Here is a 17,601-nt window from a genome sequence, read left to right as displayed (position 1 = left end):
ATCTCACCATTCGTAAGTTCAAATCCCATGTTGGCCTCTGTGCTGACAGCTCAGAGCCTGAAGCCTGTTTCAGATTCAGTGTCTCCCTCTCTGTCTCTGCCCTGCCCCCTCTTGTGCTCTCTCTCTCAAAAATAAACATTAGAAAAATTTTTTTTAAAGTTTCTGCAACATCTGACTGAAGGTAATGCATATACCTATTATCATCCAAAACATAGAAAAAAGCAGAAGTGCTGGTTAGTAGCAAACTCTGAAGAATTCAATATAAATAGAATAATTCATTAGTCCAAACATGACCCATTAGAGTATCTTAAAGATATTTAGCTTGAACATTCTGTTCTCCAAGTTGTCTTCTAAATACTCAAAAATTATTTGCTTTTTAACCAAAAGGCAAATATGCAAATTGAAATTTTAAAGCTAAAACTCTATTTGTAAAGGATTTATAGAAATTTACAAATGTTGTAAAGCTGTTTTCCCTGAGAAGTTCAGATGAGAGAAAGGAACTTTAGATTATTTAAAAGAACTGTTAAATTCTTTGCTGAGGTAAAATCACCTTGCATCCTGTATACATTAAAAAAAAATCCAGGGCCACCTGGGTGTCTCAGTAGGTTTAGCATCAGACTTTGGCTCAGGTGGCTTGCTACTGTCAGTGCAGAGCTCACAGATCCTGTCCCTCTCTCTCTCTCCCCGCCCCTTCCCTGCTGGCACTCTCTCAAAAATAAACAAAACATTAAAAAAATCAATCATCTATACAGAATTGTATCAGCTTTTATTAAAGATAAAAATCAGGTTATATAATCTACGGCTTCATTTACAGAGGAAATGGTTATTATGCTACATGGTATCAACTATATAAAACCCCAATGGAGAGATTCCTTTCAGAATTCAGTACCAGAAAAGTTTGTCATCCTCCAGAACTGGCATGTTTCCTCCTTTTGAGAGAGGCTTAGTATCTTAGAGCCAATTAAAAGCTTAATTAGGGCAACCATATTAACACCCTTGACTAGCACACTTAATTTCTTTACTGCTAAATTGTTTTGCTGATTTGTCAGTCATTTCAAAAAATGTTTGTACAAAATGTGGTATATATGCATGCATAAATTAAATGTGTATACAAGCAAAGCAGTATTTACAATGGGTGCAACCTGCTAGTGTGAATGAAATAACAGAAGAATCTAGATTCAGAAAACCATGTTCCTTATAGTCCCAGAGCATCAAAAGATCAAAAATAGGATTAACACTTGACTTGCTCTGTGAACACACTGTTAAATAATTTAGTTATTATTTTTACTCATACAATTTAATTTCTAATCTTAGATTTTTATCTACTTCGTTTAGCTGAAATTGGTTTTCTGGCTGTGTATCAGCAAGACAAGTATTTGAAAATTTTATATTAGCAGAGGAACTAACTCATTAATGACATCTTTTTTTCCCTATTACCTAGAATTTAGTCTTTCCCAATAGTTTTAATTATCCCATAAACCTTAATAAAATAAAAATGACAGAAGTTTCTAACCTTTCCTGAGTTCTACTTTATTATTTTAATTTTCTTTAAATGTTTATTTTTGAGAGAGAGAACACAAGTGGGGAAGGGGCAGAGAGACAGAGGGAGACACACAATCTGAAGCAGGCTCCAGGCTTTGAGCTGTCAGCACAGAGCTGATAGAGGACTCATGAACTGTGAGATAGATCATGACCTGAGCCCCAGTCAGATGCTTAACTGACTAAGCCACACAGACACCCCTCCTGAGTTCTATTTTCAAGTATCCTCCTATATTAAAAATAATTTGAAGCAAACTGCATTAGTGACTCAAATAACAAACATGCTAGTTTAAGATAAAAAAAAAAAAACCCACCTAAATAAAATCCCTGATATTTGTGGGTACATCTTATCTCAATATCTTACAACCTTTCTGAATGAGGCATCTGAACACCAGCTTCAACATTATGTGGCAAGAAGATATTTAGAGCTGTGGTTTACAAACTGTAGACTTAAGAATCTGGGGGAAGTCATAGTTCTTATAAAGGATCCACAAATCCAAATATGTCAAGCATTGCTTGTAGACTATATAATTTACTAGGACTTTTCAATATTTACGTATAGAGCTTTAAATTCATTTAAAACTATTTCACTAAACATTTTCACCATTTCTAAATAAATGGAAGTCAAAGTATAACCAATGATGGTACAGTTCATAAAAATGAGATTTTAAAAGGGACCAATTTTTTAAAAGACTGAGTCTACTAGTTCATTAATTGCAAAGTTTTATTGTGAGATAGTCCTTAACATGAAACCTGCCTCTATTTTTACTAGCTGATTGACCTTGAGACGGGCCTTAACCTTGATAAACACAGATGCACCGTGTTCTATATTGGTCAGAATTTGCCTGAAGAGTTGTAGTTAATTCTGTACACCACAATTTCTGGGTAAAAAAAAGGGGAGGGGGGTTAATTGTAAGAAAGATGGTAAAAAGGTTTGGAATTCAGAAGGTGGGTGGTATAGCACTTAGCCTGGAAGAAAAAGGGACTTTAGGGGAATACTTAAATTATTTATAATATCTCAAGAGTTATCACGTAGATCTGGAGAGATTAGGTTAAGCTCAGATTATACTACTCAAAATGGAAGGATCAGGAAATTTATAAGAAGCAAATTGTGGCTCAATATAAAATAACTTCCTAACAGTCATCATACACTGGAATGGGCTGCTTAAAAGAGTATTCTTTCTAAATATTCAAACAAAAGGTCAAGCTGAGGCCAATAAGACCATCCTTCGTAGAATTTAGTAGAAAGTGCACTGCACTGAAAAACTGACTTCAAATAATCTCAATAGTCTCAACTTTAAGGGGACCTAGGATGACTAGGATAGGTGTGCTTTGTCATTTAATTTTAATAATCCTAGAAATAAGTACCATAGTTTAAAGATAAAGAAACCAAAGGCAAGAGTTTAATTTGATCATGGTTACACTGTAGTTAAATGTTAAATACAACAGCTCATTTTCAAATCATAACTCCATTTGGGCTCTTTCCTCTTTGTCAGTGGATTTCAACCTTTGCTCACTGTGTAATCACCTACAGAGCTTATAAAAATTCTAACAACCAGGACACATCACAGAACCAATTAACTCAATCCCTACTGCAAAGACCCAAGCATCATGGTCTGTAAAGTTCCCAAGTGATGTTAATATGCAGCCAAAATTAAGATCCACTACTCGATACCAAGGGTTGGCAATAAGGCTTTATAGTGAAGCATATCCATGTTCACTTGTGTTTATTGTCTATGGCTGCTTTCATGATGTAAATCAGACACTGACCTTATAACTGGCAAAACCAAAAATACTTACTCTTTGGTCCTTTACAGCAAAAATTTGCCAACCCCTGGCTCGTTTTATTATGTCTGAACCATAATAATCTCATAAGACCCTATTTCCTGCCATTCAGTGAGTTTGGATCTAGAGGCCTTGAAAAGTTGCAAAAAGTTTAACAACTGAAATATAGCACATCACTGATTAAACCAATTTGTCAGTTAAACAAGGTCCAAAACCAAAGTGATACTCATAATGTAATAATCTTTTCTAAGATGTAAGAGATAAACTGAAAACATACTATTAGACTACTAAAAATTAATTTATGATACGCCTACTCCATTGATGCAAACTCAGCTGGGGGGGGGGCTTGCCAAAATAATAGCCAGTAATGTTATTTTTTAAAGAATGCATTGTGGTTCAGTATGAGTGCTTTTCTTTGAATCATTCCAATTATATGTGGGACTATGAATGGGTTTGGCTCTGATTAGTTTTGCCAATTACTACCCCCAAAACCTGCTTATTCCTTAAATTGTGTATATATGTATTTTATTTAAAAAAACACTACAGGGTTCCCAACATACTATTAAACAATTAATCCCTGCAGCGGAAAGACAATGTAGCTCTAATTTTTTGAGAACTGCTTTCAAGGGCTTGTACATTAAAAATTAAGCCAAGGGGCACCTGGGTGGCTCAGTTGATTAAATGTCCAATTTTGGCTCAGGTAATGATCTCACAGTTCATGAGTTTGAGCCCAGCACTGGATTCTGTGCTGAAAGCTCAGAGCCTGCAGCCTGCTTTGGATTCTGTTATCTCCCGTTCTCTCTGCCCCTCCTCCCCTCGAGCTCTGTCTCTCTCTCAAAAATAAATAAATATTGTAAAAAAAAAAAATTTAATTAAGCCAAAATAAAGTGACGCTACGAAATTCTATCTTCCCTTAATACTTTAAGGAAACTGCCTCTGGGCTTTTCTTACTGAACAGTTGACAAGTAGGAGGGAAAAGAGCAGTAAATCGTTATTACACAGGTATGCTGATTTTTACAAAAGTAAATGTAAAAACCAATGAAAACTAAATCCAAACCTAAAAAGCCAGAGAAACCATTTCATTTCATAAGATTACTATGGCATTTTGCCCTTTGAGATCTAAAAACAATGATTCTCTTTAACAGAAAGTACTCCATCCCCAGATAATCACCATGATGTAAAATCAGACACTGAAAGAGCTTTGAAAGCAACAAAACAAATATCAAATCATATGTGACAGTGGTAGATATATACCTCAAGTCTAGGGTCTGCAAAGGAAAACCTCAAATCCACTGAACTCTTCTTCAAATATATTTAAGTTAGTTAGGCACAGGCAATTAAAGATAAAGAAAATTTTCAAATCTTTCTATTTACACACACAGTAACAATGGTCTCCCACTCCACTAAAAAAAACAAATCCATAGTACAAATGTGATATGCTAAGATTGTGTTGTATGTGTATACATTTAGGTTAAATAATGAGGAGAAAGGTCTGAGTCCTCTTAGTAACAGGCAAATGAGAATGAAAATGAGGGGACAATGGGACAAATTTAAAACATTTAGCTTCTGTAAGATTTATGGTGAGAACAGAACAGTAGCCCTAAACAAATTAGAATAATCCCACTGTCATTTGCAAAATTCTATAAAACAAATGTTTATTCCCCCCACAAATTGGGAATAAAAAATGTTAACTAGGTCTCAAAAATGTTCTGAAATGACAAACTGATTATATATTACAACTAAGATTTTAACTAAGATTACAAAGACTTTATCCTTTCCAGCACTGGATGCAAAAAAAGTGATCAGAGCATAAAGATCAGAAACACCTAAGAACTATAAATGAAGCTGAGTCCACATTACACATAATAATATAAACAAACACCTGATTAACACAAACTCTGAGAAACTCACACACACACATGTTCAGAGAAAAAAGACACAGCAGAATTATATGCTTGAGTAATTTTCTCCCTTCTACTATAAACACTCAAATTTAGTATTACTTGTGGATTACTTTTATGATTTAAAAAATACTTTAAAAATATACTTCAAGATTATATCCAATCAGAATTAATTAGAATGAAAAACCCAGATACCTTTGTATATAAAATATTTACCTGGTTCTTCCTTGATGAATGATAAATCTTCCTCTGGATAGGCAACAGGTGGCTGCATCACTGAGCAATCTTCTAAATTTGTTTCATTAGGTGGTATATTATAAATAAATCTCTTTGTAGTTTGGTTTTTCCTCCTTGTTTTGCCAGTCTCTTGAATTCCCTGGGAGCCCATATTATTCCAAATAAACACTTTTGTTTGACCTTGAGATTCATTTTCAGCCAATTCAGGTGAACCATCCTGGACCCAACTACTGTCATTCATCTGGTAGTTTTCTATTTGGCCCTCGTCGACGTTACAACCATCATTTTCAATTTTTACATTACTTGCCAAATTGGTAAGATTCCGTGTCGCCCAAAAACTGGCAATTTTTTGATCCCGTGATGAAGATAGACCATCTCTATTAACTGGTTTTCTATTATTATAGTCCACGACAACAGACTCTGGAGCTTCTGATTTAATGCTTATATTTAAGGCATCTTTAATGAAATTTCGGCAGGTTTGAACAACTTCACTCATTTGAAGATAGCTGGCCACTGTCATCACTTCAATGGCATTTTGGCTTGTGAGCACCAGGTTACCAGAATACAAGAAGTCCAAGATGACTGAAAAACCTTGAACTGCAGCAATATCTAAATGGGTAGTATTGTTTTGGTTAGGGCTTTCTTTGTTTGAAAAGCAATATAAAGTCTTAAAGAAACGGCTGCCTGCAACCAGGATGTTCTTATGGGCTTTAAAGATTTTTCCGCTCACCACGATGCTGACATCGCAAAGAATACCTTTCTTTCTTTGTTCATTTAGTTGTCGAAGAAGTTGATAGCAATAAGAGTTCTCATTTGGCCTACTATTAAAGTCACAGTACCCCTCCTCTGATGGTATTTCTGACTCCTGTAATTGGATGGAAAACATCAATATTAAATTTTATCTACTTTTTAAAAACCCCAAAGGAAAACATGTATCATCAATATAACTTTTTAAAAAGTGCTAACCAAACACATTAACGTTAGTAATCCTGATGTATTTTGAGACCATAGTGTTCACAGGGGTCCCAAATACTGAGAGTAAAGTTGTGAAGAGCTTGGTGCAAGCCACTGCTATTCTAAGTCAAACACATCTGAATGAGGATCAGCAGGAGTTCATTTGAGGAATAGCATGAATCATGTTACTTTTTTCATATAAGCCAAGGATATAGATTAAGAATTACTTAAAATCATAATAATACTTTCTTATGAAAAGAAAATTTCCTATATATGAATCAAATTAGTTTGCTTTATCTCTGATAGGAATGCAGCAGCCTTCCTAATTGAACTAACAATGTTCAAGTTACAGTATGTTGGGCATCTCATCCTATTTAACACTACTAAAAAGGTAAATCTTAAGTCTTGGCAAACATCCAAATAGTTTAGGTCAATGAAGTTAATTAAATCTAATTCAAGAAGATAAAGTTAAGACCCTAATAGGAAAATGGGTTTCAACTACAGGAATATCCAGCTATATAATTTCCCAATCAACTTTCAAAATACCTTATCAAAAATTCCTGAACTCAAAATTCTCAAAAGTTTATAATTTTCTTTCTTTCAATCTGACAAGTACTCATTAGAGTTCTGTTTAGCATCACTAAAGTTATGGTAATTTCCTCTAGAGCCACAGCACACTGTTTAATAACTTCGCTAGATAACTGAAGTAATCACTTTTTCCAATCAAAAAAGTGCTTAGACATTTCTAGTAGAAAAGATAACTGAAAATTGTGACCTGAAGTGTTAGTCCATTTCTGTGAAATAATGACACACAGACAAATCTAAGATTATATGAGCATGGGAAAAACATGGAAAGATACATACTAGATTGTAAACATGCTGGGAGGACTGATATGCTTGGAGAGAAGAGAGGAAGGGGGAATTAGGGAAAAATATTGAAGGGTGTTGGAAACACAGTTAAGACTGCAAAAGAATTCTCATGGAAATAATATTCTAACTGGTGGTAAGATTCCTAAACAATCCCACAACTTCCTTAATTAACCCCACCCCACAGGGGTAAGGCTAAAGCACAAAAATACTAGGTTAAAGTTTGAGTACTGAACACAGCCATACATACAATTCCAATTCTCTTGAAACTAAACCAGGTCACATGGTCCACTTAAGAATTTGTGTGTTTCCAAGTATGAGAAGTCAACTGAAAAGAACCAAAATTAGAATTCCAGGTCCCTTCAGTATTTGCAAGATAACCTTGCAAATCTGAGATACAGGATCACTATATATAGAAGGAAAAATGGCAAGTAGAGATTTTCCTCTATTTCCAACTGACCCTTGGCAGTCTATCACCGTCCCAGTGTCTCACATACAGAATGCCTTATACTGTATGCCTAGTCCCTCACATTCTCGATCTACCATACCAAAAAGTCTCATGCTCTAAATTAGCTATTTTTCCCTACCAAACACCCAATCTTCAGCAAAAACTGGTAATAGCTAAGGTTTGTGTGAAGTAATCAAAACAAATAATGCTCAAGTCCAAATTTTTTTTGCTTTTGAAGGTGTGCAGGGAAGGAGGTGAGATAAAAGACATTGTTTCAACCTTTAGAGCTTGTACATAAACCAGCATGTTTAGCATCACTAAAGTTATGGCAGAGGGGAATGAACACGTATAAATATATAAAGAACTAAACCAATACTAGAAACACCTACAATCAATGCTATGGTATAATTTTCTACAAAAGCATCATACTGCTTACTTGATCTCCCTTTTATGAGACTATTTGAATAAGACTTTTTACTAATATCCTTATGCTTTCGACTCACTACAGAAATTTCCAAACTCGAAAAATCTTCCTTTGATGCAGGCCTGAAACTGAGCTTTGCTATGCATGCCATACCTGCCCAGCAAAGCTCATTTGGTTCAAAGTTCTGATGTTGTAGTAACAGTATAAATACTTGGAAGAAGCAAAAATTTAAGCACTGATCAAAATTTGGCAGCACATCATGAAGTATTTGTGGAAGCAGTGAACTAGCATTTACAAATCAAGAACCCACCTAGAGTTTATACATCTGGCAGTTCAAACTCGCAGTTCAAACTCTTTAAGAAGGAGGTAGCTATATCTAACTGTGGCAGTCATTTTAGGCTATGGTCACTGTGTTCTGCATTTTCTGATTTTCTGGGCCAGTCCCAATTTCTGAAGTCCTCTGGCATTATCAGACCAAATGTCCTAACTTTTAACAGTAACTCAGACAAAAGCCTATCCACCAAAATATTTACCCATACTATTTTAACACAAACTATACAAATCAAACACAACTGTTCACCCATTTTTTCTCTCATTACTGTTATACAAGAATAATAATGTTCTTTGATTTTATGAGCAACATCAGCAATTTCATTTCCGCTACTGAGTAGAGCACTAGGTCTTGCTTCTGTAGCACCTATTAAACATGCTCTTCACAATGAAGGGTTTGCAAGTCAAGAATACGTGTAGTTTCGGCAGTTGGGTAAAACAGAGCTTCAATAAGCACATAGCATTAAAGTAAATTGCTGGTATTATATGCTGAACTAAATAAATTAAGAAAAATCTTAGTACTAAATATAAAAATCTTTAAAGTAGTTTCCTAAGAACTCTTGGCATCTGTCTCTGGTTCTTTAACATTCTAAATGTCCACTCCTAGTATACGGTAATATAAGTTCAGTGATATGTAAAAATATACTGATGAAAAGATTTAAGTATTTCCAGAAGTGGTCTTTTCAAATGTTGGGAACCTTTTCTGTTCCCTTTCCCAAAAATGGAAAGCACAACTTAGCCTAGACATCAGTCTAAACTGGCTGAACGATATTTTAAGGAAACGGACATTCAGACTTCAAAAGTTAGACAATTTGTTACACTGAAGATTCTATAAATGTGAAAAGCTTTCAAGTTTTTTACTTGTGAAAATGCCCAAAGTAAAATTACAATTTTACATCTGTAAGAGACCTTAGAATTAACTCTTCTATAATCAAGAAAATATAAAAAGGTGTCCATTTAGTTAAAATCCTCATAACATGTATCTTCAAATCTACTTCCAAAGAAGCTTATATAAGTACTTTTACTCACAGAGGAAAAAGCTGCTAAAAGCTTGAAAAATTCTGACTTCACTCAATTATTAAATAAGCATTAAACAAATGCCTACTTTACACAAGTTCTACACTGGGGATCAAAAATGAGGAAGTATAGTTCCCAATTTGAAGACTATCACTAGTGGGCAAGACTCTTAAGGTACTGAAGATTGTAACAAAGTTGTTATGAGGGCAGAGAGGAGGTGTATACAGTCCAGTGTTTTTTTTTGTTTGTTTGTTTTGTTTTTTTGGTGGTGGGGGGGGATGCTTATGCTTTTTGGAAGAAAGATCTTGAGCAGAGCCTTACAGGACAAAAGAGTGGGATGGGAGGATGAACATTCTAAGCAAATAAAACATTAAAAGAAACAAGACAGTCTACAAGAATCTTCACAATACAGATTTATGAAAGAACTTGAAGGTGATCCCAAAAAAGCCCAAGAAATACAAGTATACACTTACGAACATTTTTTGAGGCATATGTCAATAGCTTCCATCAGTTACCAAGAGATTAGAATCTGTCCCCTGCCTACCCCCAGATTAAGAACCACTGTAATAGGTACCTACAGAGCCTTAGAAGCAGTGATCTGATTGGATTAGAAGATATAAGAGATGGTTATGATAGCAAAGTAGGGGATTAATATCAGGGAACTAGAACTAGAGATACTGTGACCAGGGGAAGCTACTGTTTAATAGTGCAACATACTTGCAAGAAACCAGGACCCTAACTAACCTAAGATGGATAACGTTAATGGGGGGAGGGGTGATGAGTCACAGCCTGGAAAAATACCTGGAAGATAAAAATCATCAGAACCTGAATAATCAACTAGATTTGGTTGAGGGGGTAGGGATCATAGGGTTGGTCTTCAGCACTCTAACTTGGGGAGCTAGGTAATGCCACCAACTTGCAAAGAATCCAAGACCACCACCCATCTCCACACCCTTATGAGAAGAGTTGGGGATACCTTCATTTACAGTGAGTTCATCTGTAGTTAATCCACCAATCATAAGAAAATATTAGTTAAAAATCAACAATTAGTATTTACTTTCCCTATCCAGAACTAGTCCTTTAAATAAATGGATTAGCAGAAAAAAGGCATTTCCAATGCAAAACAAAGTATAAAATTAAAGTGTTAAAAACAAAAATCTTTACTGCTTTTGTCGCAGCAACCCACTACAACACTATACTGAAAGAATGAAAATGTCAATTTCACTTCCAAATCCAAATTTTAAAACCAAATGGAAATTCTAATTCTATAGGTTAGCAGTGGAAATCTTCAATTTTAGATACTAAAGATATGCTTTATTACCAGCTCTCTTCTAAAAACACAACTACCCAGGTGTCTCTGAACAGCAACATATTTCTTCATGATCCTCCCCTGTTTAAAACTGCTAAATTTAACTGCTAAATGGTTGCCCATTTGTTAGAATAGAATACAATCATTTTAGCATGACAAAATACCCTCCATAGTCTATTACCTATTCAAACTTGATTTTTCATTCTGGTCAGCAACCAAATTATCCACTTCTTAGACACATCAATTTCATTTTGTTAATGCTGCTTCCAATTGCAGTGCCTGCAATGCCCTCCCCTCCCTGTTCAACAGCTATTCATTTAACTCAATGAAGTTCAAGAGCCAATTATACAAGCTTCTCCCAACCTTCACAAGTAGAATTTATGACTCCCTTCCTTTACTGTTTCCATTGTAATCTGAACATACTTCTAACATGGTATCTATCATTTTATTGTCGTGTCTGTCTCTTCTTACTAGACTACAAGTTCCTTGATGGCAGAGAAAATGATTTACAGGTTTATCTCCAGTGCCTTGGATGTACCTAATATAAGTAAATTTGAGAAGGAGAAAGAAGCCAATCCTAGATACACTATAAGGTAGTCAAAGACACTACTAAAAAGTCAAACACAAGGGAAATGAACCAGCTCAATAAACCAAACACAATGAATGTTAGAACCTACATATTATACAAAATGCTTCTTTAATGGGCCATAAGTTCATCTTTAAGATTTCTTAGTGAAAACTTTCAGACTTTCTTCCTACATTGTTAACAACAAACCTTTAAGCCTTATTTTTGCCAAATGCAAAGAAGGCTGGGTAGACTGTCACTTTGTCACTTTTGCTTTAGTTGCTAAACTCAACATATTCTTATTAGTAATTTCAATCAGATCACTGATCTAAATTAAGTACTTACTTTCTAGAAAGGTTAACTAAATTTATAATATATTTAAGTGTATGTTTCAGACTTAGCAAATTTAGAGTTGACAGAATGTGTGATTTAGGCTATGAAAATGTCACAATTGGGTAGAAAGTGATCTGAACCAAGATACAGTGGTAATCACTGTTATTAAAGCAATTTTAAAGTCCTCTGGGCCAAATGGTCAAATTCTGTATGAGCTAATCATTGAACTTGCCTCAAAGAAGATAATTACTACTCAAAAAAACCTGTATGCTGCCCCTTACACCCTTATAAATACAGGTATCTCTCTGAAATAGAAGGCTCAGAACAGATTCTGAGAGCATATTTTGACTCTCCCATGAGCAGTCTTAACAACCAACAGCCAATTAACGGTATAGCAAACTTTTTAGGAATGTACTGTAATTCTTTGGTCACTACAGAATTAATGAATTGTACTTGCAGAAAGCATAAGAAAAGTAACACTTAGTGATAGTCTAAAATTTGGCCAACCTCCTCTCAAAAAACATCCCTCTTGGGGCGCCTGGGTGGCGCAGTCAGTTAAGCGTCCGACTTCGGCCAGGTCACGATCTCGTGGTCCGTGGGTTCGAGCCCCGCATCAGGCTCTGGGCTGATGGCTCAGAGCCTGGAGCCTGTTTCCGATTCTGTGTCTCCCTCTCTCTCTGCCCCTCCCCCGTTCATGCTCTGTCTCTCTCTGTCCCAAAAATAAAAATAAAACATTGAAAAAAAAATTAAAAAAAAAAATCCCTCTTTAAAAAAAAAAAATTAAAAAATTTGAAAAAAAGGAGGGGTGGAGTTGAAAGGAATAAAGGGAGTGAACTACCCTTAGCCTCAAATTCAATTCTTGCCTGAAGAACTCCAGAACTCTCATTTCATTATTTTTAAGACAGGAGAAAGGAAAGCAAAGTATTCTTATGAAGCTGTGAAAAAATCTGCCTATGTGAGAAAATCTCAGAATGTTCAAAGAACTGGATAACCAAGTCTCTGAAGGTATGAAATGGAGAAATGGTTTATTCTCTAGAATCAAGATTGATTCCACAAGATAAAGTGCTTTCCAAACTGTCAAAATTGGTAACACTGAAGACACATGAGGTACCAGGCCACACACACACACACCCTTACGATTATCTATGATAAATATACACAATGATAATAATGACTAGCATTTACTAAGTGATTATGTGCTGGCATATATACTTTTCATACACAAGGAAATTAGAAGTTAACTCCTTTGCCTGCCAAGAAAGTAGAGGATTAGGATTCAGGTCCCCTTAACCTTAAGCCCAAGAATGCTCTTACAGATTGTGTTATACTGCCTCCTACAGGTAATCAAAGGCTACAAGATAAGAAAAAAAAAAAACAACCAAAAACCCCGAATTCTGTCCATAGGAATAACTCAATTCTTGAACAGGTCACTCATATTAACAAGACAGATATGTAGGTGGTATCTGGGGTAAACAGCAAGGTTAACACCCACAAACTAACGTTAGAATGAAAACAAAAAAAATCAGGATCAATTCAGAGGGGAAACATCTGAAACTCAATCAAGGTAACCAATATATGTATATACACCCTTAGACACACAGGACATACTTACTAAACTGTATTATCCTCAGCCTAATGAAAGTATGTCCTAAGAGAAAAATGGTATCTTATATCTATAAAAATTTTTGAGGGGGCAAAGGGAAAAGGAAGGGTAAATCAGAGATCAAATTCAGAAAAGATTTTACCTAGGGAATGAATCCCCTGATCCAGATAATGCCTAGGGGAGAAGGTTACACCATACTAAGTCTATCATAAGGTTATCCAACTAATTCTAATTCCCCTTCCTCTGATTTCAGGTTCACTAAGCAGCTAATTATATTTTGCATTCCCATTCAGATTTGCCTAGAGAGACAGACTATGCTGACAAGAAAAGTAACTGGGTCCACATGTATATTAAGAATATGTATTCCTTCTCATTGTCTTTTTGTAGTTTTCTGAATAACCAACCTATGATTATTTAGAAAAATATGCTTTCATTTTCACAAGTCCCCCTCCTCCATCATCTTACAAAATAACTTAATATATTACTTAACTCTTTAAAGCTTCTACTTCCACTTCTATAAAATAATATGACTTTGCAGAGTAAGGTGATGTGTGTTCGGCATACATTACACAAGGAAATGCTAGTTATATTTCACTCCATTGCCCAAGCTCATAAAGCTAGTAATTGTAGAAAGCTGAGATCCGAACCCAGATTTGCTCTAAAACCCATTCTTTTTCCATTACAACATTCTTTATAGGCCCTAGTCCCAGTTGTCATCGAGGACTCTAAGACTTAGGACAATTTACTTAACCTTTTGGGGCCATATATCTTTAAGTGACCTTCCTTCTAGGGCTTAGGCAACTAAAATTTGTACGAAGACTATTGCCATTCTCCACTGGGAAAAATAACCCTATGCTTTAAAGTTAACTTCTGAGAAACTGCTGCGCTATGGGGGGTTATTGGATAGTGCCTAATTAACTCCAGTGCTGTGAACAGTAAGATCACTCCAATACACACACAGAGACTAGTATCTAAAAGCTGACTTTCTAAAATCAATGAATGGCTACCAATACAAAAAAATGAATTCCATCCACCACACTGGTTGTCCAAAAACTCTTAAACGAGAAGTGCTCAACATCTATTTGGCTTGAAAAGGGATTACCAAAATGTTAAGACTACTATCTTTAGTCTGGAAATATTAAAACAAGAAATAACTAAGGTACAGCTTATGTTTTGTAACTAAGGACTTATGTTTTCAAGCAGTTTAGTAAATAAAGTCTCTACCAACCTACTACCTGATAGAAATAACCTCACGTGAAACATCTCTAATATGCAAGTGTAAAATGAACTGCATTTACAAGAAGGTTTTTAAAAGGGAGGATTAGAGAAAATCTCAGCACAAAAATCTGGGTAGGAGGAAACAAGGAAAAACTACAGTAATTTACCAAAAGCATGCCTTTGGTAAGAAAGTTCAACAGAGATGAATTGAGTAAAATTATTCATGGGGAGTGTTACCCAAATAGCTTGCTCTACATTTACACACTGCTCTCATAATTCACATTATCCTGACCTGATATAAAGAACTTTCTCAGCTGAACGTTTTCCTGAAAGGGTTAGCATCAAAGGTTAAGGAAATTGTTTAATTCATTCTTCAAAGAGTTGCCAGATTTGACTTCCAACAGCATGCTGAAAGACTGAAACATAAGGCAGCTTTTCTAAAATCACAGCTAATAAAATTTTTGACCGCAAAATCAACTTTTTGGGGTTAAAACTTTCAAACTCACTTTATTAAACTTTTAAAAAATTCAATCCCATGGACAAAGAAAGGAGTCATCAAAAAAATTCAGCGCTACGATTAGAAAATTGTCATTCCTTCCCCCCAACCCCCAACACAGATAACTTTTGAAAACTTGTTCCCAGGCTTTCTAAACCCCCACGCACGAGCTCCCTTCATTGCCACAACTGGAATGATGCCTTCACCCAGGAAAGTGTTTTGTTTTTTTTTTTAGCTGATAAATCTTTCCTTTAAAGACCTTAAAAAGTAGGAGGATATACTGTACCTGGGCGTTGGCTTCGTGGAGTTTGTGCTCGGTAGAGACGTGATGTCTCAGAAGAAGGGTTTTCTTGTAGTTTCGGGTCCCTCGCGAAAGCTCATCGTGCCCCACTTGAGGAAGGTCCCCGCTTCCCCCATCCTCAGGGGTCTTTTGGCACCAGCCGCAAGACATAAGGCCAGTATCCTTGGAATACCGCAGCCAGGGAAAATCTTTGAGCCAAGAGGTCTGGAAGGAGCACTGTAGCTTCTGCATTAGGGACTTGGGCCGCGCGAGCGGGAAGTGCTGGACAGTCTCTCCTTCGCCAGCTCCCACACCGCTGCCCTCCACTTCGTCCCCGCCATCTCCGCCCGACCGCCTGCTGCTGCTGCAGCTGCCGCCTTCCGCCCCGCTGCCGTCGCCCAGGCTCGCCCCCTCCTCCTCGTCCTCGGTGCTGTCGCTCAGGGACGCGCCGTCCTGCATCAACTCCTTCCCCTCCAGCGCGTCCAGCTCCAGATCCACAGCCGCTGGCCCTCGCCCATTGAAATGCCTCAGGGGCCACGCCGAGGTCTCGGGGCGGCCGCGGCTACTGCCATTGTTGCCGAGACCCCCGCCGCCGCCTCCTCCTCGGAAGGCCAGAGTCCGACGGTTCCTTTCCGCTAGCAGGGGGCCCCCCGCGCCACCGCCGCCCAGCGAGGTGGGGCCGCCCGCGTCTTGGGGGAGCAGCAACTCCTTGGTTTCCTCGGCGGCGGCGGCCGCCCCAGCGGAGGCCTCCAGGTCTTGGGGCTCCAGGCCCTCCAATTCCACTTCCTCGTCGGCCCCCCGCCCATTGAGCTGCTGAGGCGCTAGCGGCTGGGGTTGTCTTGGCTGGGGCTGCTGAGGCCAAGCCGAGGCCTCCCCGCCAGCGTTATTGTTCGTGGAACTGCCGCCGCCGCCGCTGCCGCCGCTGGCGGTGACCAACCCGCCTCCTCGGAACGCCAGCGTCCTGCGGTTCATTTCACTGAACGACATGGCGCGCGCCGCCGCCGCCGCCCGGTGCCCCGGCTCGCGCCCGGCCTCGGGCCGCGTCCCGCGCGTTCCCCGCCGCTCCCCCTCGGCTTCGCCCCCGCCCCCACCCCCGGCGTTCCGGTCTCGCGGGGCTCGGCCTCGCCCTCCCGCCCGGCCGCCCGGCTCGCGCTCGCTCCCGGGGCTGCCTCACGCGTCCACCACCGCCCGCCGGGCCGCCGCCTCCGGCCGCCTCCTCGTCCTCCACCCCCGCCCCGCTGTGCTCCGGGCAGCGTCCCGCGCGGAGAAGGGGGCGGGCGGCGGAGAGGTGAGCAGCGAGCCGGGGGCGCGTGGGGCCTTCGAAGTTGAGAGGCGGAGTGCGGGGAGACCCTCCGCTGCCCCCTCTTTAAAGCCGCGCGCACACACCGACCCTCCAAACAGATATCCTTCCTCCGGTGCGCCGAGGAGTCCCGACGCCGCCGCCGGCTTCCCAGGCGCTGAGGGCGAGAGGCACGTTAAACTGCTAGGCTCCGCCACATAACGAACCGACAATAAAGCCGGCGGAGCGTTTCCGTCCGACCAGGCCCTGGCGGAGGTCGAATGGCAAATGAACAACGGACCGTGCGCCCACAATGCACCGGGGTAGCAGTAACCGCTGGAGGGGGAAAGGGTGGGGGCCGGGCTGGGGGAGGGGGGCTGGGCTTGGGGCTGGGCTGGGGTGGGGTGGGGGCGCCAGGGGACCGGGAAAGGGGCTGGGCCGCGCCTCCGGCCTGGGGGCGGGGGTGCGGCCGGGGGGGAAGGAAGTCGGCCGAGGGGCGGGGGACAAAAGGCCGAGCGGCTGGCTGGGGGTCTCGGGGAGGGGGCGGGCGTGTGCGGCCGGGGCCGGGCTACGCGGAGGACAAACAGCTGGCGAGTGTCAGGGTCTGGCCGCCTCCCCGCTGCCCACACGCACCTACCCGCGGCCGGGACGCACATTTTCCTTCTCTCGCCACGAGTTCACCTGGGACTTTAGAAATAACTGTGCGGTGGGAGCTGCGCTCCAGCCTTGTCATTTGCCTAGGGGTGGGTGGCGGTACCCAAGGAAGTGAACTTATTTTGTTCCTTCACAAAGACTGGACCAGGCGGTGCCTTTCACGCGAGGAGGTTACAACCACCGACACCTCCTCGTCTGCAGCATTGTGTGTGCGAGGCACCACCTCAGGCCCAAGGCAATAATCATTTCACAGAAAATGCACCGCCCCGAGTGTCTTATTGCTGTGATGAAATGGAAATTTAAATAAAAGGTCGAACACGTGCGTTCACTGGGAAGTATTGACATGGGTGTTACATCACCAC

The 17,601-nt window shown here is 39.6% G+C and overlaps 1 protein-coding gene across 2 annotated transcripts in view; it reads right to left on the bottom strand.

Moving 5' to 3' along the window:
• The window catches only part of ZBTB10 (zinc finger and BTB domain containing 10), a 37,872-nt gene extending 20,475 nt beyond the window's left edge, over nt 1-17,397 (bottom strand). Inside the window, exons 1-2 of one of the 2 annotated variants that reach the window (XM_047074069.1) lie at nt 17,223-17,397; nt 5,442-6,327 (exon numbers count right to left, since the gene is read on the bottom strand). In XM_047074069.1, coding sequence (XP_046930025.1) covers nt 5,442-6,327; nt 17,223-17,318 — 982 coding nt within the window. In that variant the 5' untranslated portion in view covers nt 17,319-17,397. Of the gene's footprint in view, nt 1-5,441; nt 6,328-15,312; nt 16,294-17,222 lie in introns of those variants that run through there. The other variant, XM_047074068.1, reaches the window with a different exon arrangement.
• Nucleotides 17,398-17,601: the final 204 nt, after the last annotated feature.

Source organism: Lynx rufus, unplaced genomic scaffold, assembly GCF_022079265.1.
Source record: "Lynx rufus isolate CCGP_SWC_20201006 ecotype Redwood Valley unplaced genomic scaffold, mLynRuf1.p SCAF_12, whole genome shotgun sequence".
NCBI classification, from domain to species: domain Eukaryota; kingdom Metazoa; phylum Chordata; class Mammalia; order Carnivora; family Felidae; genus Lynx; species Lynx rufus.
Note: the sequence above shows the minus strand (reverse complement) of the source record. Positions and strands in the feature narration are given on the sequence as shown.